Source organism: Dermochelys coriacea, chromosome 2, assembly GCF_009764565.3.
Source record: "Dermochelys coriacea isolate rDerCor1 chromosome 2, rDerCor1.pri.v4, whole genome shotgun sequence".
NCBI lineage: Eukaryota > Metazoa > Chordata > Testudines > Dermochelyidae > Dermochelys > Dermochelys coriacea.
The window spans coordinates 176343914-176367353 of NC_050069.1; the positions used below are offsets into that span (position 1 = coordinate 176343914).

Below are 23440 nucleotides of genomic sequence, written 5' to 3' on the forward strand. Positions count from 1 at the left end.
CATGTTCTCTCCACAGGTACTAATGCGGAGAGTTGACTAGATGATACATCTGAGGGAAGGGAAGAGAAGGAGACTCCACCGACTGGAAGGCATGAGATGCACTGTCCTAGGGATGGGGGTTCAACGATCACCGCTCCCAAGAGAAGGAGGTGGGTGGTGGTGGTCGGGGACTCTCTCCTCAGGGGGACTGAGTCATCTATCTGCCACCCCAACCGGGAAAACCGAGAAGTCTGCTGCTTGCCAGGAGCTAGGATTCAAGATGTGACGGAGATACTGCCGAGACTCATCAAGCCCTTGCATCTCTACCTCTTCCTGCTTCTCCATGTAGGCACCAATGATACTGCCAAGGATGACCTTGAGTGGATCACTGCAGACTACGTGGCTCTGGGAAGAAGGATAAAGGAGTTTGAGGTGCAAATGGTGTTCTTGTCCATCCTCCCTGTGGAAGGAAAAAGCCTTAGTAGAGACTGTCAAATCATGGAAGTCAACGAATGGCTACGCAGGTGGTGTCGGAGAGAAGGCTTTGGATTCTTTGACCATGGGATGGTGTTCCAAGAAGGAGGAGTTCTAGGCAAAGACGGGCTCCACCTAATGAAGAGAGGGAAGAACATCTTCACAAGCAGGCTGGCTAACCTAGTGAGGAGGGCTTTAAATTAGGTTTACTGGGGGAAGGAGACCAAAGCCCTGAGGTAAGTGGGGACATGGGATACCGGGAGGAAGCACGAGCAGCAGAGTGTGAAAGGGGAGGGCTCCTGCCTCATACTAAGAAAGCAGGGCAAACAACAAGTTATCTCAAGTGCCTATACACAACTGCAAGAAGCCTGGGAAACAAGCAGGGAGAACTGGAAGTCCTGGCACAGTCAAGGAATTATGATGTGATTGGAATAACAGAGACTTGGTGGGATAACTCACATGACTGGAGTACTGTCATGGATGGTTATAAACTGTTCAGGAAGGACAGGCAGGGCAGAAAAGGTGGGGGAGTTGCATTGTATGTAAGAGAGCAGTATGACTGCTCAGAGCTCCGGTATGAAACCGCAGAAAAACCTGGGAGTCTCTGGATTAAGTTTAGAAGTGTGAGCAACAAGGGTGATGTTGTGGTGGGAGTCTGCTATAGACCATCGGACCAGGGGGATGAGGTGGACGAGGTTTCTTCCAGCAACTAACGGAAGTTACTAGATCGCAGGCCCTGGTTCTCATGGGAGACTTCAATCACCCTGATATCTGCTGGGAGAGCAATACAGTGGTGCACAGACAATCCATGAAGTTTTTGGAAAGTGCAGGGGACAATTTCCTGGTGCAAGTGCTGGAGGAACCAACTAGGGGCAGAGCTCTTCTTGACCTGCTGCTCACAAACCGGGAAGAATTAGTAGGGGAAGCAAAAGTGGATGGAACCTGGGAGGCAGTGACCATGAGATGGTCGAGTTCAGGATCCTGACACAAGGAAGAAAGGAGAGCAGCAGAATACGGACCCTGGACTTCAGAAAAGCAGACTTTGACTCCCTCAGGGAACTAATGGGGAGGATCCTCTGGGAGAATAACATGAGGGGGAAAGGAGTCCAGGACAGCTGGCTGTATTTTAAAGAATCCTTATTGAGGTTACAGGGACAAACCATCCCGATGTGTAGAAAGAATAGTAAATATGGCAGGCGACCAGCTTGGCTTAACAGTGAAATCCTTGCTGATCTTAAACACAAAAAAGAAGCTTACAAGAAGTGGAAGATTGGACAAATGACCAGGGAGGAGTATAAAAATATTGCTCAGGCATGCAGGAGTGAAATCAGGAAGGCCAAATCACACCTGGAGTTGCAGCTAGCAAGAGATGTTAAGAGTAACAAGAAAGGTTTCTTCAGGTATGTTAGTAACAAGAAGAAAGTCAAGGAAAATATGGGCCCCTTACTGAATGAGGGAGGCAACTTAGTGACAGAGGATGTGGAAAAAGCTAATGTACTCAATGCTTTTTTTGCCTCTGTCTTCACGAACAAGGTCAGCTCCCAGACTACTGCACTGGGCAGCACAGCATGGGGAGGAGGTGGCCAGCCCTCTGTGAAGAAAGAAGTGGTTCGGGACTATTTAGAAAAGCTGGACGAGCACAAGTCCATGGGGCTGGATGTGCTGCATCCGAGAGTGCTAAAGGAATTGGCAGATGTGATTGCAGAGCCATTGGCCATTATCTTTGAAAACTCATGGCAATCAGGGGAGGTCCTGGACGACTGGAAAAAAGGCTAATGTAGTGCCCATCTTTTAAAAAGGGAAGAAGGAGGATCCTGGGAACTACAGGCCAGTCAGCCTCACCTCAGTCCCTGGAAAAATCATGGAGCAGGTCCTCAAGGAATCAATTCTGAAGCACTTAGAGGAGAGGAAAGTGATCAGGAACAGTGAGCATGGATTCACCAAGGGCAAGTCATGCCTGACTTATCTAATTGCCTTCAATGAAGAGAAAACTGGCTCTGTGGATGAGGGGAAAGCAGTGTATGTATTGTTCCTTGACTTTAGCAAAGCTTTTGACACAGTCTCCCACAGTATTCTTGCCAGCAAGTTAAAGAAGTATGGGCTGGATGAATGCACTATAAGGTGGATTGAAAGCTGGCTAGATTGTCGGGATCAACGGGTAGCAATCAATGGCTCCATGTCTAGTTAGCAGCTGGTATCAAGTGGAGTGCCCCAAGGACTGGTCCTCGGGCCAGTTTTGTTCAATAACTTTATTAATTATCTGGAGGATGGCGTGGATTGCACCCTCAGCAAGTTTGCAGATGACACTAAACTGGGAGGAGAGGTAGATACGCTGGAGGGTAGAGATAGGATACAGAGGGACCTAGACAAATTAGAGGATTGGGCCAAAAGAAATCTGATGAGGTTCAACAAGGACAATTGCAGAGTCCTGCACTTAGGATGGAAGAATCCTATGCACTGCTACAGACTAGGGACTGAATGGCTAGGCAGCAGTTCTGCAGAAAAGGACCTAGGGGTTACAGTGGACGAGAAGCTGGATATGAGTCAACAGTGTGTCCTTGTTGCCAAGAAGGCCAATGGCATATTGGGATGTATAAGTAGGGGCATTGCCAGCAGATGGAGGGACGTGATCGTTCCCCTCTATTCGACATTGGTGAGGCCTCATCTGCAGTACTGTGTCCAGTTTTGGGCCCTACACTACAAGAAGGATGTGGAAAAACTGGAAAATGTCCAGCGGAGGGCAACAAAAATGATTAGGGGACTGGAACACAGGACTTATGAGGAGAGGCTGAGGAAACTGGGATTGTTTAGTCTGCAGAAGAGAAGAATGAGGGGGGATTTGACAGCTGCTTTCAACTATCTGAAAGGGGGTTTCAAAGAGGACGGATCTAGACTGTTCTCAATGGTAGCAGATGACAGAATGAGGAGTAATGGTCTCAAGTTGCAGTGGGGTAGGTTTAAGTTGGATATTAGGAAAAACTTTTTCACTAGGAGGGTGGTGAAGCACTGGAATGCGTTACCTAGGGAGGTGGTGGAATCTGCTTCCTTAGAAGTTTTTAAGGTCAGGCTTGACAAAGCTCTGGCTGGGATGATTTAGTTGGGGATTGGTCCTGCTTTGAGCAGGGGGTTGGACTAGATGACCTCCTGAGGTTCCTTCCAATCCTGATATTCTATGATTCTATGAGTCTATGAATACTATCAGCTATTCAAGGGTCCAGTCATGCAGCTGCTTCATTTGAAGAACTCCCCACAGTGACTTCAACGGTGGCTGTAGGATCTAGCCTCCCAAGTGAAGACCTAAGTGGTGAAGCAGCTGTAGACCTTGGACTAGTAAACATCACATGATGATTATACAAAGGTTACTCCTGAGGGCATTCTGTGCTCAAAATTAAAAATTCTGCTCACAATATTTTAAAATTCTCCAAAATTCTGCAAATTTTATTCATCAAATAAATGTGGCGGCTCCAGCATGGCATTGGGGAGCACAGACTACTGGCTGCACAAAGATGGGAAATCACTGTGCAGATCCCCCCTGGGACATGTACTCAGTGGTGAGGCTGCACCCAACCCTGACACTGTGCAAGGACTGGGCCTGCCCCTCTATGCCATATGCACCAGGTGTGGGCAGGCAGGGTCAGCAAGGCAGGATCCAAATGTGCAGGGGCTTAGTGTGGAGAGATCCAGGTGTGGGTTGAGAGCGTTCTGTGAGGGGCAATCTGGGTGCAGGTGGCTCACTAGTGGACCCGGGTGTGGGGGGAATTTGGATGCATAGGGGCTTGTTGAAGGGTTCTGGGTGCAATGGTAATGGGACTCTGCAGGGGGGTTCAAGTGAAGATAGTTGGAGTTCAGTGGGGGGGGCTTGGATGTGAGGGAAGATAGAGCTTGGCACGGGTGTCTGGGTATGGGCTCAGTGGGAGGATCCAGATGCTGGGGAAGTGGGGCTCAGTGTGGTGGGGATCCAGGTGCAGCTGGTTGGGGGCTTGATGGGGTGGGGATCTGGGTGCAGGTGGCTCACTGGGGTGCTCCAGGTGCAGGGAGTGGGGCTTATCATGGGGGGATTCTGAGTGTGTGGGGGGGGTGAGGCTCGGTGGGAAGTTCTGGGTATGAGGGGGTTTGGATGCACATGAGTTGGGTTAAAGGGGGAGCAGCTCCTGTTCAGGATCCCTCCTCTGCAGCTGAAGAGCTATGGGTGGAAGAAGCAGGGTGTTTGCAGAGCTTCCTGCAGCTGGAGGAAAAATATGGGGGTGGGTCTGACCCAACCCCAGATATGCAGGGAAAGAGGAAGTCCTGTCCTCTCTAGCCCAGCGGGGACTAAAAGCTCAGCGCAGGGTAGGAGCCAGCAGCCGGGTCTTCCCCAGTCCCGCCCCTGCCCCACAGTGATTTATCTCTCGCTGGTTGCCCTGGGCACAAGAAACTTACTGCTGGGGAGGGATGCATGACTGCTCTTGTGGCTTCCCTTTGCTTCCCCGTCAGAAAGTCATTTTTCTGTGGGGAAGCAAAGAAATCTGCAGGGGACATAAATTCTGTGTATATGCAGTGGTGCAAAATTCCCCCAGGAGTAAAAGGTAGTCGAAACATCTTCTACAACAATTCTGTGACCTATAAACCAAGTTTAGAAAGTTAGTAAGAAAAACTCATCACCAAAAAAACAGATCTGTTGGCTGATCTTAGGGGGTGCTAAGTGCCTTCAACTCCCAGTGAGAGTTGAGGGTGCTCACACCGCATAGGATTAGGTCCAAATAGCAGATATTTCTTTGACTGGACATAAAGGAGTGAGAAAGAATAAATATATATGATGTATGGATATAAAAGTTTAAAAAGTGAACTTATTTGATAGGACTTAAGTCAGCGTTCTAAAGGATTGAGCAGCTGCGGAACTCTAATACTCGATTTGTTTACAGTATTAAGCTCCAACTAGGCTATTAAACAGTCACAAAGGGCAAAAAGGAAGAAAAAAGAAGATAAATACTGTTTTAAAAAAATTCTACGAAGGACAAAATTCTAAACTGAGATTAGACTTCTTTAAATAGAAAGGAAAAGAAAAGTTACTTGGTTCAGTGATTAGAATTCTTTGAGATGTGTGGTCCCTATCTGTATTTCACTTGAGATGTACATGTGCTCCATGGGCCTGAGTTTGGAAGATTTTTGTTAGCAGTGCCTGTTGGTCTACACCTGCACACCTCTCTTCTTGTGCACCAAATGCAGGGCATAAAGGGTGGTGTGAACCAACCACCTCTCTAGTTCCCTTTCTACCATGAATAGCACTAGGATTAGACTCCACTACGCAGGGGAAGAAGGGCAGGCAGAGGAATACAGATAGGGATCACACATCTCAAAGAACCCCAATTACTGTACAAAGGAAGTAATCTTTCTTTCTTTTTTGAGTGATGGTCCCTACTTGTATTTTACCCAGGTGACTCTCAAGCAGTATTCATTGAGGATGAGGGTGGGAGGAACCATGCTGTATGATAGGTTGAAGGACTGCTCTCCCCCCAAAAAATGTGTCTGCTGTAGAATCCTGAACCAAGGCATAATATCTCACAAAGATATGGATGGAGCCCTACATTGCTGTTCTGCAACTGTATAGGAGAGGAACATCTCAAAGTGAAGCTGCTGATATAACCTGGGCACTAGTCGAGTGGGGCCTTGTATCTTGAAGGGAGGCTTCAAACAGCAGGATGCAGCCCAATATCCATTTGGACAGGCTTTCTGAGTACATAGCTTCCCTTCTCATGCATTTGGCAAAGGAAACAAACCGTTTCGGGAGATTTTCTGAAGGATTTCATCCTCTATAGATAAGTTAAAGCTTGGCGGACATTCAGAGAGGGGGGCTTCTTGTCCTGCCTGGCAGCATGGGGCTTCAGATAGAAGACAGGTAAGTGGATGCCCTGGTTCAGATGGAACTCCAAGATTATTTTTGGAATTAGTTTAGGATAAGGACCTTGTGGGTCTGCCATAAAGGTCTCCAGCTTACCTACTCTTCTAGGTAGGTGTCTACAACCAGAAAGGCAATCTTCAGAGACAGATGAGCAAAAGAACATGAGCCTAAAGGTCTGAATGGGGGAATTAATGATGACAGGACTAGACTGAGGCACCATATTGGGGCAGGTTTCAGCACCAGAGGAAAGGTTCAGCACCAAAGGAAATTCCAAGTCTCTTCAGAAACCTTACTGGGATCTGATGGGCAAAAACTGAATGGCTGTCCAGCACAGGGTAAAAGATGCTAATGGCCGCCAAGGGCACCTCAAAAGGAGCTGAGACACAATCCTGACATTTTCAGAGAGACAAGGTAATCAAGAATACTAGGGATCTCAGAACCCCTGGAGGTAGTCCACTATGCTGACACTGTATAGAGAATCTTTTCCATTTTGCTGTGTAGCATTTTCTTGTGGAATCTTTCCTACTATTGCTAAGGATGGATTGTATTGCCAATGAGCATGACTTGTCTAGGTCCACTGTCCATCTGTTAGATGGAGGAGAAAGTGGCCATCAATAGGTGGTACCATTGATACCGTGGTCTGATTAAGTGAGTGGCAAATTGTCCAGAGAATATCTGTGATTTCAGGTCCATATAGATAATAAAATCCTTCAGCTCCATGGAGCTGTAGAGTGTACTGGACTTCTGTCTCTTGTTAGTGCTGGCTTCAGACAGGAATAGTTTTTGCTACCAAGGTCTCCTTTTTTCTGCACATCAGTACTGTTGGTGTACTGCTCCCTTCTTTCCCTGGCCAGTACTGAGGATGGTCCTGCCCCTTTGGCCAGAGATGGTTTCAGGGCACTTTTGGTTTTCAGTGACAAGGAATTGATACCATGCTTTTGAGAGCTCCTGACATAGTCATACGGTGATGTAGAGTCTCATCTGACTCAGAAGGTGTCAGAGACAAGCTCCTCTTTTTGTATGAGGATTTGAAGAGAGATTTTTCCCGTTTCTTACATGAGTGTTTGCTCTTACCCTCCTCATGTCTGTTCTGTTTGGAAGAGTTTTTAACCCTGCTCTGTGTAGCTATGGAGACCATTGTGCTCAAAGGGGCCCTTCTCAGGGCCTCAGCCAGATGTATAGGGTGGTCTGATAGGCCAGGATTGGACTGGGTTCTCGCTGAGCAGTCCATTAAGAAACTTCTAAATCTAAATTCACAGAATTGATGGATTCGGCGAGGAAGGGGCCGGCAGATATTGCACTTAGAAGCTGGTACGAGCTTCCCTGGGGCAACACAGGCAGGCCATGCAGATCTTGAATTCCAGGATCTTGGACATACGAGGCATCTCATTCATGAGAGTGTCTTGTGGAGAGACTCCCAGAGCTCTAAAAATTGCTAAACTGCCCTATCTAGAAACAGGTTTTTAAAACTATTTGCAACTCTGTATAAATTTAGAACAAGAACACTAGCTAAAGCTGTGAACATTGAAGAGGTTCATCTCAGACCAGGGGCAGCAGAAAGGAACTGGAGAGGCAGTCAGTCTGTACTGCCCCTTATGCCCTCAGCTTGGAGCATGAGGAAGAGGGGGTGCAAGCACAGATCAACTGACATTGCTAGAGAAAAATCTTCAGGTTCAGGCACACCTCGAGTGGAAAAAACTCAAAGAAGAACTAAACTTTTACCGAAAGAATAAAGCACAGGGCAGATGCCAGTGTTATTTCTTTGGTTTTATGCAAAAGGATTCTGCAAGGAGCATGACAGGCTACCAACTGTAAACTCTTTGGTGACATTCCCTTGAGGGATTTACAAAGGAAATCCTTTTAAAGAGGTCACTAACGATTGCAATGGATAATTATAAAAGGCAATGCCATCTACAATACATTTTCCCATTGCTGATTTGCTAATTACCCGTAATTATTTCATTAGCTCAATTTCATGCACTGTATGGAAATGGAGATTTTTCAATATATTAAAATTTTACATTTCCACGGTACACCTGCAATTTCCCCAGTAAAAGTAGTATAATATCCTCTGGGACAATTTCCAGTCTTCATTTACAGTTTCCATTTCTGATCCCTTTCACTATCCAAATTTATATTAGAAACAAAAATGACCCTCACCCCATCCCGAGATGTAAATTTTTGTAAAGAGAAAGATAGAAACAAATTTGATTATGTGCAAGTATCCACCCTTCCCCTATTCATGAATCATCTGAGTTATTTGAAACCTGAGCCTTCAACAATGCAGCACAGACATCTAGCACTAAAGCTACAGGACTAATATTAACTGGCAGCAAGAGAGGTCTTTTTTTCAAGAGAGAGGATGGGTTGCTGGGTACAGGTTCTAGGCCAGGTGTGTGATCAGGAATTCCAGCCTGGCTCTCTCTTTCCCTCACCCCAGGAGTTGGGGAGCTATTGCCCCATGTGTTGCCTCCAGATGGTGGGTGTATGTGTGTGTGTGTGTGTGTGTGTGTGTGTGAGTGGAGGGGGTGTATGAAGGGAGCCTGGCCCAAATCTTTTTCTCTCCCCTCCCTGATGTTGGGGGAAGTTTCTGCTCCCTCTAGTGCCCCTGTGTGTGTGTGAATTGGGGAGGGGAAATGTGCCACTTGCTACAGGAGGTCACAGGGAAAGCAGTCCGACCTGGCTTTCTTATTTCCTTGCCCCAGCAGTTCCCTGCCATGCCCAGTGGAACTGCACTACTGCAGGAACCTGGCCTCAGAATCTTCAGTGATTTGGGCTATACTATACTATACTATACTATACTATACTATACTATACTATACTAACAACTAACTAACTATGCCAAAGCGAAAATATTTTTTAAACAGGATTGCTGAGCTCCATCTCAGGCCAGAGATGGTAGAGAAGGAACTGGAGAGTCATGGCCACATACGTGCTGTTAAGGCACTGCGTGTATGTGGCCCACGCGGGTACTGCTGTACAAATCTCTGAGTGAAGGAGCAGGGACTCACCAGCACCTGGAGTGGAGCACCCACAGGGACATCTCTTGAAGAAGAACATATTCTCAGGCCAAATTACAAAGCTGGTATTTACAGTAAGCTTTAATCTTCTCAAAGATTATTACAGGGAAGAGTTTTGACAAACGAGGGCTTGATTCTACAAGTACTCTGTCCTCAATCCAGTAAAGATTTGAGTACATGTTTAACTTTAAGCATGAGTAGCCCCATTTACACCACTTAGATAGCAGAGAAAAAGTAGGTTAGAGGAGAGGGAAGAGACACATAAAGGGAAAAGATAATAGAAAAGAGACAATAAAAGGAGCAGAGCAGAGAGAATAAAGACTGGAGAAAAGATGAAGAGAAGAGGAAAACTTGGGGGTGGGGAATTGGAGAAAACTGAGCCAGCATAATTACAGCAATTCTTGGCCATCTCACAAGGGTTCTATTTTAAGAACAGCTGATATAGACAATGGAAAAAGTGTAGAGATAGAGTTGGAGCTGAATCACCTGATCCAGGGTAGGAAAACCAGCAAACAAAAAATCCAAAGGACCCTGATTGTCATTCTCCAGATTGAGTGTGTCACAACCTACAACAAATTCTGTTTTTCCTTTGGAACCTTTATCCTCTTATTCTGAATTAGCTGCAGTGCCACTGCCAGCCCATGCTTCACTTTTACAGTGAAGCCTAAGCAGCCCCCAAACATCCCTGCCCCAGCTACAGCTTCATACTGAAAATATTATCAGCTCTAAAGTTCCTGCATTTCCAAAATTGCCTTTACTGAAATGGTGGATGTAATATGCCTGGTTTTTAGTAGAGCATTTGCTAAAAATTTAAAGTGTCTCATAATATCTTATTCCAAACATAGCTAAAATCAGCCTGGATAATGAACACTGTCACATGAACTGAAAAACTGGAAGGAATGCAGGCACAGAGCAATGTTACTGAGTTATTATATTATATATTATATCAATAATATACTGAGTTTTGGAGGGGGCAATGTACAGTGGGGTACCACAGGGGTAAAATGGATCAAAGGCCTGATCCAAAGACACTGCAGTCAATGGGACTCATTCTATTAATTGTAATAGACTTTGGATGAGACCTTAAAAAGGAGGCAGTAGCATACTAATGAAATTTGCTAAGAATACTAAAATGGGAGGAGATGCAAACACCACATAGGGCAGAGATATAATATATAAAGGGACACTGAAAGATTTTAAATATGGGCAAGAAATAAGATTCAGCTGGGTAAAAATGCTAACTAAAATAGCAAGGGTGAAATAATGTGAAACATATATACTTGATGGCAAGAAGATAATTAAAATGTAGCAATGCTGAAAGATACATACCATCAGGATGACAGTGGACAGCAAATTAGTCAGGAGTTTGTAATGTGATACAGCAGCAGAAAATGGTTGAGTTAACAGAGGCATCAAAACACAAAGAATCTTTATAGAGCCTGGTGTGACTGTATTTGGAACATTTCATTCTGTTCTGGACACCTCACCACCACAAATCAAAACAAATTAGAAGGTGTTCAGTGAACAGAAGTAATTTGGGGGCCAGAGGGATCAACTGATAAGGAAAAATTATGAAAGATCAGTGTATATACAACAACTCATGTGTGTGGGAAGGATGTTACTAGTCTAAGAATAACTAAAAGATGTACACACTGAGGTAGGAAAGGAATTATTTGGCTTGGTTTAGGAGTAATGAGATGAAATGGAGAAAGAGAATTTAAAGGCTGTATAACAGAAAAAATACATAGGCTGTCAGACAACCTATGTGAAATGGATTTGTTGTCTTAAGCCCTGATCCTGCAAAGAATTATAAACATGCTTAATTTTACTCACTTTGAGTAGTACCAGTAAAGTCAATGGGCTACTCACAAAGTGTACTGTTAAGCATGGCCATGGTCCATCTTCCAATGCACCGGTCTCTTCAGTTGACTGAATTATCAGCAAATCCCTGGGTGAGCGATTGTTACGTATACACCATTGCCCTCAGTATCTATTTTGGGGCACTTATCTGGTTGCCTCTTTTCACGGTAGTAGCTGAGCACCTCTCAGTCTTTAATATATTTATCCTCACAACATCCCTGTGAGGTGGGGATCCATTGGCTTCATAGAAAAGACTGGTTTCAGAGTAGCAGCCGTGTTAGTCTGTATTCGCAAAAAGAAAAAGAATACTTGTGGCACCTTAGAGACTAACAAATTTATTAGAGCATAAGCTTTCGTGAGCTACAGCTCACTTCATAGGATGTATATCCGATGAAGTGAGCTGTAGCTCACGAAAGCTTATGCTCTAATAAATTTGTTAGTCTCTAAGGTGCCACAAGTACTCCTTTTCTTTTTATAGAAAAGACTGCAGCCAGAGTACCACCTGCCTGTTTTGTTTCCTTCTCTTGGTTATTGGGGTGACGGTTGCATTGGACCTGGAAAACCTGTTTGTTCCACACAACATCAAAGAGATTTACAGTGTTTGGAATATTATTTCATGGGAAAACATATTCTCAAAAGGGACATATTTGGATACCTGGTGATGGTTTTTCTACCATGTACATAAACTTCAGGAGAAAAAAGCTAGCAGCCAAAAACTCCTTCACATTGGTTTCATTCTTTCAGTGCATTATCCATTTATGATGTAATGCTAGTCATAATATTAACAATACTTAGCAAATTCCAAACATTAGCTAATTAGCCCCCTTAATACTAGTTAATTAATCCTCTTCAAGGCAGATATTGTGATTAGTCTTATTTTACAGATCATAAAATGGAGGGTACGTCCACACTTAAAACACTGCAGCTGTGATTCCATAGCACTTCAGTGTAGACACTACCTATGTAGTACTCCTCCTCCCTGAGAGCAGTGGTTAGGTCAATGCAAGAATTCTTCCATCGACCTAGCACTGTCTCCCTCAGGGGTTAAGTCGGTATAGCTACATCTCTCAACGGTGTAGATATTTCACATCCCAAAAGAGATGTAGCTGTACTGATGTAAGTTCCTACTGTAGATCAGCCCTGAGGCACAGAGGTTAAGTGGTAACACCACAAGCACAGATGAAGCCAATATCAGAGGTGGGAATTAAATTTAGGAATTTGGGGTTCTCAATCCTATATGCAGGTCACTAGATCACACAAGTAATTCTCTTCTTTGCTGTTGCTAGTACAGTGCTTGGGTTACATCATCTGCTTGCACACACTGGATGTATGGAAAAATTATTGTACAAATAGGGCCTGATCCAAAGCCCATTTTAAAATTAATTAAAGTGAGTCTTTCAATTGACTTTAATATCAGGCCTTCGGAAAATCAAATTAATCTGAAAAATGTAAAAATGTGTATTAATCAAAATCCTTAAAAATGAGGTATGTCTGATTGAAGCAAGAACTGCCTTTTGGGGGGAAATAAAATCAAAGACTAGATCAGAGGGAAAAAATCATAAATGTTTAAGCTAAATTTCAACTACTATTTAGGTCAAGCACTTTTTATATACATATAAACTTGAAAAGGATTGACTAAAAGAAAATATGAACAGGAAATTGGACTGGAAAGTGTTTGTGCATGAAGAACTTTTATTAAATAACTTTTAAAATGTTTTGTTTTCCCTAAAGAAATTGCTGAAAGAAGAAAGTCTATTGTCTATTGGTATGTACAGCACAATATTAGCCCCAAATAGATTCACTGACTAATACCAGTATTTATAGGCATCAGGCCAAAAGTTTATTTCCATGTCTAGTTTAGGTACTTCTTATGAGCCATTCAACAGCAGATACTGATATATCGAAAGCAGTGAAATATAGTAGCGACTGAAATTCAACTGCAGTAATTAGAAGATAGCTCTTTATCTATACACAGTTGCCAGAAGTCCATATTAATTCTAAGAGGCTCTGTACCATAACATATACTAACAGTAAATGAGGTGAAGGAGGAAGACAAAACCATCAGATAAGTAACTGCAAATATTCCACCTGTTGCAAGACTTTCACTAAAACACATTTTTATTGATATAGGAAATACCAATATGTAAATCTTAGCTACTCAGACAAATGACATTTGTATTGGTTTCACATAAAAACAGTGAGTTGTGTAATCAGAGTAGTTATTCTCACTTTTGAGTGTTTATGTGTGTTTTTGACTGAGGACATATTTTTGGAGGATTGTGTTTATTAGAAATGTTATAGTTCTCCTGAGAAGTGACAAACAGATACATTAGGAAAACTGTTACACTACTGTTGCACATATCTAGCCATTTATTTTATAGCTGATACATAATGCTAAAAAAGAGTGAAATAAGGATCATATGAAGCAAGTCTTGCGGGAAGTTACAATGCTTCAAGATCAAGCTTAACAATACAAAACTCTGATTTCCATAGGCAGAATATATTTTATATCCTTTCAGGTGCATATTCTTGGGTCAGAGAAATCCACATGTTCTTGCTGCCTAGCCATTGCCAATCACAAAGCAGATTGGATAAACATGGTCTATATTTTAACAGACTCCATATTCATGTTTTCCCCCAAACTGATGAATTTCGCTAATGCTCGTCTATCACACACATTTACCAAATCAGCTGTTGATTGTGGGGATGTATTAACTTCTCCACTCTGTTATCACTGGAATCCATATAGCTTTTTAAACAGGTATACCCAATAGTATTACTGGACACTAATTACATGACCATCATTTTCTTAACTTATTCTGTGCAACCTCTCCTCATGGATGGCAATCTCTTCTTGTAGAAGGAGATTAACTTTCATATCAGTTCTAAACTTATCTTTTACCAGCTTTAGATAAAGATGAGCTCCCAATTTGCCATCAGCTAATATCTGAACAGGGATTCAAGTGTGGGGGGGGAGGGTGAGGAGAGCACGAACTCCCCTTCCCCCTTCTGTAAAAGCAGAGGAAGCACTCTTACTTCTCCCCGGGACTTCAGTAAGCAATATTCTCCCTGAATATCCCCAAATCCTTAGCTGGTATGGTGAGAGCCCCCCCACCCATTTCAATCTACTTTAACTACTGGATTGGAATATGCCTTCACAAAAACATCCAGTGGTCTCATTCTCTAAATACTTGCCCCACTATGATCTAGCTCTTTTTACTTTTCTCCATTCTTGAAACATTCTTCATCAGAATATATCTTCTACCCATCAGATATTCCTTGTTGCCAAACGCTGTGTCCTTTCAAGGTTTGGACTATCTTTATTTGGAAGTTTGTGGTTTATCAGATATCTCCAAAATTTCTCTGTGAGTGTTGCTGGTGGGGAAAAGATATTTTCCCTATACATTTCAAGATCAGGACCCAACAAAAACATATAGGGATATTTCCTAATTTATAAAAGTGAAAATGATTGTAAACTCTAGGGCAGGGATTGTTTTTTGTTCTGTTTGTACAGTTGCCTATCACAATGGGGTCCCCATCCATGATGAGGGCTCCTAGGTGCTACAGTAACACAAACAATAAATAATAATACTAATGCTGCTGGACCAAGCTTTATAAAAAAAACAACAATAAAATACCATAACACTCTGCACGATCCCCATGGAGCACAAACAGTTTCTCAGTTATCTCATGAATCAACATAACATTAAACTATTTCCATGTTTAAAACTTTCAGCTTTGTTCCCAGGAATTTAAATGAAAAAGAAGCTCATAATATAAGACCACCCCCTACCTACCTACACAACCACATTAACTGGGCATTTCTGCCTATGATCATCAGGATGATGATAAATTGGAAAGAGTACAACGAAGGGCAACGAAAATGATTAGAGGTCTAGAGCACATGACTTATGAGGAGAGGCTGAGGGAGCTGGGATTGTTTAGTCTGCAGAAGAGAAGAATGAGAGGGGATTTGATAGCTGCTTTCAACTACCTGAAAGGGGGTTTCAAAGAGGATGGCTCTAGACTGTTCTCAATGGTAGCAGATGACAGAACGAGGAGTAATGGTCTCAAGTTGCAATGGGGGAGGTTTAGATTGGATATTAGGAAAAACTTTTTCACTAAGAGGGTGGTGAAACACTGGAATGCGTTACCTAGGGAGGTGGTAGAATCTCCTTCCTTAGAGGTTTTTAAGGTCAGGCTTGACAAAGCCCTGGCTGGGATGATTTAACTGGGACTTGGTCCTGCTTTGAGCAGGGGGTTGGACTAGATGACCTTCTGGGGTCCCTTCCAACCCTGATATTCTATGATTCTATGATTCTATGATTCTAAGACCACCCCCTACCTACCTACACAACCACATTAACTGGGCATTTCTGCCTATGATCATCAGGATGGAAATGGTTAACAATGCTGTCATTTCAGTGGTGACAACAGGCTGCAGGGCTCATCCCCTATTGAGTTGACTGGGGAAGTGCACAAGTTTTTTGGTATGCTTGTTCCAGTCTGGCTAGCTGCTAACTCAGAAACCCAGGCAAGTATCACTTTACATTGTGAAGTTTACCCTTCATATCCAGAAGGGCCTGGACACTTTGTTCTTAAATGGAGATTAGATTCTAGAAAGCTTTGTGAATCTTGCCCACATGCTCAGGGTTTAGCTGATCGCCATATTTGGGATCGGGAAGGAATTTTCCTCCAGGGCAGATTGGAAGAGGCCCTGGAGGTTTTTCACCTGCCTCTGTAGCATGGGGCACGGGTCACTTGCTGGAGGATTCTCTGCTCCTTGAAGTCTTTAAACCACGATTTGAGGACTTCAATAGCTCAGACATAGGTGAGAGGTTTCTCGTAGGAGTGGGTTGGTAAGATTCTGTGGCCTGCGTTGTGCAGGAGGTCGGACTAGATGATCATAATGGTCCTTTCTGACCTTAATATCTATGAATCTATAAATCCAGGGAAAAACCTACTCCACAAGAATCCATGGATTTTCCCCTCCCAGGGATTAACTGTGTAACAAGTTAATTTGTAATTTACTAGCTACTACAAGGGTAATTGTAAGGTTGCTGTACCAGAAAAATTTACCATTCTATGTTTCATATTCAAAGTATACAAAAACACATTCCCAGCACTATTGTACTATGTACATAGAATCTCTGTGTCCTAGGGTTTTATATTGTTGTCCATCACTGCAGTAGCTGAGCACCTTCCATGAAAGCGGACAGCAATAGTGCAGTTCCCGGCAAGCTTCAAGGAGTCCCTGGCACATTTTCCTTTTTGGGATGAAAACTGCATAGGGTTTTGTGGGTTTGATATTTTGGTGATTACTACTTTCCAACTTATTTTGACCAGGAATGGGAGGTTGGAGACAGAACCGTAGTTGAAGTTCAGGGTTGACTGACAGCTTCTTGAGCCCTGGACAAACTATTGAATTTTTCAAGGAGTCTGGTAAGTGTGCTCTGAAGGAGCCACTGACCATTTCCATTACTACTGGCATCCAGCATGGATTCGTTTAACTGGTTGTGGCTGTAATATTTTCAGAGCTTCCTGACCTTCGGAATGTGTGATGGGTCCAAACTCAGACAAGGGTGGTGAGGTGGATATTGCAATCTGATCAGGGGTAGAATTTCCTTTCCCAACTAGCTCCATATATATTCAGTTGATTTTAACAGCGGGGTACACTGACAGCTCTTCACAGTGGTTGATGCTTGGGTCCAGTATCGGGGGTATGGAATCTGGGTTGATTAGCCAGTGCACCATGTTAAACAGCTCCGCTGACCAGGATTCTGCTGTATTAAATGCAGAGTAGACAGTCTCTTGTATTGTAGTGGCATAATCCTGTTAGAGTTGTGTCACGCTGTCTGGAAGCACTCACAGTTGTGAGCCACTCCAGACAGCGTGGCATTGAAGCAGAGATCCATGGGGTTACCCCGGGTCCATCCTGAAAGATACTTTGAATTGACAGATCACAACTCTGTCGCTCTTAGGATTCAGATGATCACTCATTTGTGTGTATATGTTTGCTTGCTTTAACCTGTAAATAACTCATTTCTTTCTTCTAGTTAATAAAGCTTTAGGTAGTTTATTACAGGATTGGCTACAGGTCTTGTCTTTATATGAGATCTAGGTTACCGATTGCTCTGGGGTTAGTGACTGGTCTCTTGGGACTGGAAGCAACCTGCATGAGGTGTGATTTTTGGTGTAAGTGACCATTTGTTTTTTGTGCTGGTATGTTTCTTCGGACTTGCTCCTTCAAGGTACTGAGCATTCTGGATGTATCCAATAAAGCATTTAAGCATGTACTTCACTTTAAGCACATGAGTTTAAGAACATGTTAGAGAAACACCTGTCAGATGGCCTATGTATACTAGATCCTGCCTCAGCGGAGGGGGATGAACTAGATCAGTGGTTCTCAAACTTTTGTACTGGTGACCCCTTTCACATAGCAAGCCTCTGAATGCAGACCCCCCGATATATTAAAAACACTTTTTTATATATTTAACACCATTATAAATGCTGGAGGCAAAGCAGGGTTTGGGATGGAGGCTGACAGCTCCCCATGTAATAATCTCATGACCTCCTGACCCCCAGTTTGAGAACTCCTGAACTAGATCTCTCAAGTTCCTTTCCAGCCCTACATTTCTATGATTCTATGAGGTAAGCCCATTTAAGCAAATAGTTGCAACTCGTGCTTAACTTTAACCACTTGCTTAAGTGCATCACTGGATCAGATCTGAGTGCTCAGTACATTGGAGGATGAAGCCCTCAGTGTATCTGTTATGAATCCTGCGCAAAGATTTTAAATTTCCTAACCATTTTTTAATGAAAAATTAAATTTTTTAAATTTTTTAAATTTAAAAATCTTAATTTTGTACTGAAGAAAAGAAGTTAAGTATGTATCCATTGTTACTAATTTTTATTACTCATATCTAAGTATTCTTTAGTTATACAGAGAAAAGACATTCTGCTCAATGCTTTTCAAAGGGCTAAGGCTCTGTTTCTGCAAAACCTTATAAGCTTCCAGAATGCTTAATGATGTGAGTAGTCTCACTGCTGTAAAGACTACTCAGATGAGTAAGGACTTGCACTGGTAGATGCTTGGAATCCTAGGCTTTGTCTAGCCTGGGGACATTTCCCCAAAAATTCAAACTTCTTTAAAATCAAACCAGTTTGAAATTTTGGGAAACTGTCCACAGTGTAGACCGGGGTGGGCAAACCTTTTGGCCTGAGGGCGACATCGGGGTTCCAAAACTGTATGGAGGGCCGGGTAGGGAAGGCTGTGCCTCCGTAAACAGCCTGGCTCCCACCCCCTATACACCCCATGACTGCCCCCCTCAGAACCTCCCACCCATCCAACCCCCCTGCTCCTTGTCCCCTGACCGTCCCCTCCCATGACCCTCACCCCTAACCACCCCGAACCCAGGACCCCACCACCTATACAATCCCCGCTGCTCCCTGTCCCCTGACTGCCCACTCCCCTAACCACACCCCCTCCCCCTGTCAGGCCCCTCGAGACTCCCATGCCTATCCAACAACCCCACCTCCCCCATTCCCCATCTCCTGACCACCCCCACCGCAGAACCTCTGCCCCATCCAACCATCCCCTGCTCCCCGTCCCCTTACCATGCCGCTCAGAGCAGCATGTCTGGCAGCCTTGCTGCCCGGCCGGAGCCAGCCATGCCACCGCACTGCTCAGCAGGAGCTCACAGCCCTGCTGGCCAGAGCGCTGGTGGCACAGCAAGCTGAGGCTGCGGGGAAGTGGCCAGGGGCTAGCCTCCCTGGCCGGGAGCTCAAGGGCCAGGCAGGACTGTCCCACAGGTTGGATGTGGCCCGCGGGCCATAGTTTGCCCACCTCTCGTGTAGACAGAACTCTAAAGATCCTAGTCAATGCTTACTCAGGCAAAAGAAGATCAGGACTGTGTGACAATTTAGGACAAAGAGGCCTTTGAAGAACTATGTATATAAGCTTGCCTATGTTAGACCAAGAAAGTTCTGTTTACCCCTTACTTTACTGTTCACTAATACACTCAAAATTAAAAAATAAAAGCTATTGGAAATGCAAAGGCAGGCAGGACTTACCAATGAGATACATGCCGATCCAATCCCCTGCATCTACTTCTTCCTTTATATCCCAATAGATCACTAGGTCCTGTGAATGTCCTATGGAATAATACGAACTGCTGACCATCAGCGTAGATCGGCTGTCTGAAGTGACCAGGTCAGTGTCACTGGTGGACCGTGGAATGGTTACCGTCTCAAGGGAGTTGTTCCTGATGTCCATGTTATGAAACTGGTCAGGGTTGTAGCTGTATCTGAGCGGTTCTTTACACCGGCGCCGATTCTGTGAGTTCCTAGATGGAGACGCCATGGCAGCCAGGCCTAGGAACCTGTTTTGGTACAGATTCTGTGAAGGGGCAGAAAGGAAAGAATATTATTTAGAATACACTTTTTTGAATTTTATATGCCAGCTTAGAAGGGGCATATAAAAAGGTGCACTGGAATGAAAAAAACAATGAATGATCACAGTCTCTTCATACATGACTGTGAAACAAGAGATATAGAAATTTTTTCTACAGGAGATGCATATCATGTATCAAACTTTTTATTGATTAATCATGTCTATGGAGACAGCTGTAAATGCAAGATATACATGAGGTTCCCCTGTGTAACCAGGCTCTTCTGTAATAGGGATTTTGTGGAGAAACAGATGGTTCATTTCTCTACACACCCACACATACATTTCAGGCCATGGGATGGGGCAAAGACTACTAGAGATCCACTCTCTTCTAAATTAATAGAAACTCCATCCTCTTTCAAACACCATCAGCTAAATTCATCGTTGAGGTAATTTCCAGTGGAGTTTACATAGGGATACATTTAAGTTCATGCTCCCCATAAAGAACAATTTCCACCACTTTGAGATACCAGCCAGTGTTCAAAAAGAAATTCTCCTCCCAGATTGAGATCCAAAGTACTCCTGCCACAAAAAAGGAATGACCCCTTCAGCCATAATGGATATGTATTTGTGGCAGAGTAAACAGAATTATTCCTCTCCAGTACCCTAGTTCAAGTGAGAGCAGCCACACTGTGAAATTACACTTGAGCTGCTGCACTCACCATGGTGCTGCACTCACTCATGTGCAGCACTAAGGCTTCAGGGGGCACACCCCATGGTTCCTAGCACTGCTGTAAGATGAGCTGCTTTTTGAATATTTTCCTAGTAACTGTGGGAGAGTGTGTCTGTCTTTTCTGGGAACACAGGAGAATTGTGGGAAGACCCTGGAGGACTACCATCACACCAGTGGCATTAGCTTGTGTCCAGACTGCAGAATAGTTGAGCTAGCAGCCAGCAAATTGTTCTCACTTGATTTTATCCTTTACTCTATCTTGGGCCAGCCAACCCAAGTGAAAAGCACCACCGCACTGAAGTTAAGGGTTTGTGTGTGTGGACAAAACTCAGGATAGGGGCAACACTTGTGTTATAACTCAAGTTTATTCTGAAGTGAAGACAAGCCCACTGTGAGACATTGCTTGTTGTTTTACTTTCAGACACCATTTGCTGTTTCTCTTCACCTGCTCCCTCCCAAAAGAAAGTAGCTCTGCCATTCAAATCACTCAGTCCCTCATATATTCCTCTCATTATCCACCCGTCTCCAGACATGCTGTCCAGCTCATCTGATACAAGATCAGAGAGCTCTTCACAGTTTCCTCTGCCATAAGAAGGGCCTTTTCACATGATCAGGAGACAAATCCATTTGAACTGAAATGCTTTAAGTTTAAGAGGGGGGAAAAATAATTCTGTGAATAAAATCAATATTTTAATTCTGAATCCTATTCACAGCCTTGTACCATAAGTACAATACAGTATGAACGATATTTTATTGACTAATAAGGCAGACTACTTTGAATAACTGGAAAACAGCAAGATAATTAATTATTAGTATTACTATGGTGGTAGCACCTAGAAGCTCTAGTCATGGACCAGGATCCCATTGTGCTAGGTGTTGTACAAACACAGAACAAAAAGACAGTTCCTGCCTCAAAGCATTTATAGTTTTATTGTTTATACAGCACCCAAAGTATGATATGTCATTTACATACCCTGTCCCCAAACACTTACAATATAGTGGCCCAATCCTGCAAACACAGAGCATAGTGTTTAATACCATAATTAGGCCCACTGGGGACTCATTCACAGTGTGGACGCTACTTCTGATAGTAAGTGTTTGCAGGACTGGGCCCTAAAGCTACAACACAGAAGGCAAAATAGGGGCAAAGGACAGGTGTACAAAAGCGGGAGCAGAGGGAGGAAGACAGTAACCCTTGACAAGTGGGCAGGAATGAAGGAATACAGAGAATAGTTTACAGCATTGCTTAGGGAGCACCATATGCTACACATCATGTTAAGTCTCTTGCATTTTTTTTTAAACAATTGTATTTATTTATGCATGTTAACAGGAAGGTGTATTCACTTAAACAGGCCTCACTGTGAGGATAACGCCATTATACTGCAAGGCCAAAAAAGGACTTGGATCTAATTTTATTTGTGAATGTGTAACTAGCAAATGCATCATTTGTCTATAAAGAAACTAGAGTTTCTCACATGCAGTAAACAATATTTTTAACCTATTGAGTAGTTCCTGGAAAGGTGATGATATTTACTAGGTTTCAGTCAATAAACTTAAACCCAATAAACGTTTCTGTCACTCAGCATAGGATCCATATGCTATAACTATGGCACAACCTGAGACAATCACCAGTCTGTGATAGTGAGACACCAACACCAAGAATTTCAAGCTCATTATGAGGGATGACCAGAAAAATTCTGTTTCCCCAAATATGTTGAGGATTTGGAATTTGCGTTTTTTCCTCATCAGGACAAAACTGAGACCTTTCAAAAACGTTGGCAGAAAAACAGAGAGACTGATCCACCTACCCCAAAATAGCCAATAGACCAGTGGTTAGGGCACTCTGTTGGGATATGCAAAATCCAAGTGATAGTCTGCCTAATTCAGAGTAGGGACTTGAAGCTGTTTTTCCCATATCCCAGAATCAGTCTCTTTCTTGCCCAAATAATATTTAATTATTTATACAGAGGGAACAGTTCCAACAAGGGTTACTGAGAAAGAACCCCAGAATAGTTAGGCAGTCAGGGCACCACCTAGGATGTTGGAGACCCAAGTTGAATTAGGCATAGCAGGGACTTTACACTGGATCTTCCACATTCCAGGTAAGTACCCTAACCACCAGGCTATTAGCTGTTCACCTGTGTCCTAACCACTGGACTCTTCTGAGGTCTCTCTCTCTCTCTCACTAGAAATTCCAACCTGGATCTGAGAAACCTTCCTGAAGAAAGTTTAGTTGAAACAGATATTTCCATTAAAAGTTTCCAATTTTGGCAAATGGGAATTTTCCAACAATATATATATTGGTGAAATATTCCCAATCAGCTCTACTCATTCCTTCAGATAAATATGCATCATTAGCATAAGTTAGCTAATGCATTATATAGCATCAACAAGTCTGTGGTTTCAAAGGCTATTTGACTTTTTGTGACAAAATCCTCTAAGGAATAGTGGTTCTGCAGACACTTTTCATTTCTGAATTTTAATGGCTATATGGTATGCATTCTTACTCATTGTGTTCTTTCAAATGTAATACTAATAATACTTAATAAATGGATAATTTTTTCATCTTCAGTGTGGGTTTAACTATTATTTCTATGGACAATTACAAATTCACCTATTTAAAAGAAAACAAGCACTTCAAGAAACTGTGCTGCTATTTCCATATGTATCTATGTCACTAGAACTAGTTGTTAAAGTTGAAAAATAGTTCTGAGATTAAAAAAGGAATTATTTTTCAGCATGACACAGGTAACTGTTAGGGTTTCAGTAATCTAATGACCCCACTCCCTGTGACACACCACCCAGGGCCAAGTGGAACCACTGCTACTGGAGACATTTATAAGGAGACTGAGAACATCTCAGAGAGATATAACAATATGCAACAGACTTCAAATGGGATGGAATCTCTTAACAGAAACAGAATTTGGCCCACTATGTTCATATATCAGAGCTATTATATATGTGCAATGGGGCAAATTCATGCTATTAGTACCTTTTTTTTCTATTTCCTGACCTTTGTGCATTTAAAAGGGTAGTTTTATTGTACATTAATGTATCCTATTGCATTTAGCTTTCACTGATGGGAGGGATAGCTCAGTAGTTTGAGC

General features: G+C 43.1%; 1 protein-coding gene across 3 annotated transcripts in view; it reads right to left on the reverse strand.

Moving 5' to 3' along the window:
* Positions 1-23440, reverse strand: part of HECW1 (HECT, C2 and WW domain containing E3 ubiquitin protein ligase 1) — a 354103-nt gene that overhangs the window by 237542 nt on the left and 93121 nt on the right. For all 3 annotated transcript variants that reach the window (XM_038392643.2, XM_038392644.2, XM_043508692.1), the window contains one exon: positions 19285-19609. In XM_038392643.2, coding sequence (XP_038248571.1) covers positions 19285-19609 — 325 coding nt within the window. The remainder of the gene's footprint in view (positions 1-19284; positions 19610-23440) is intronic.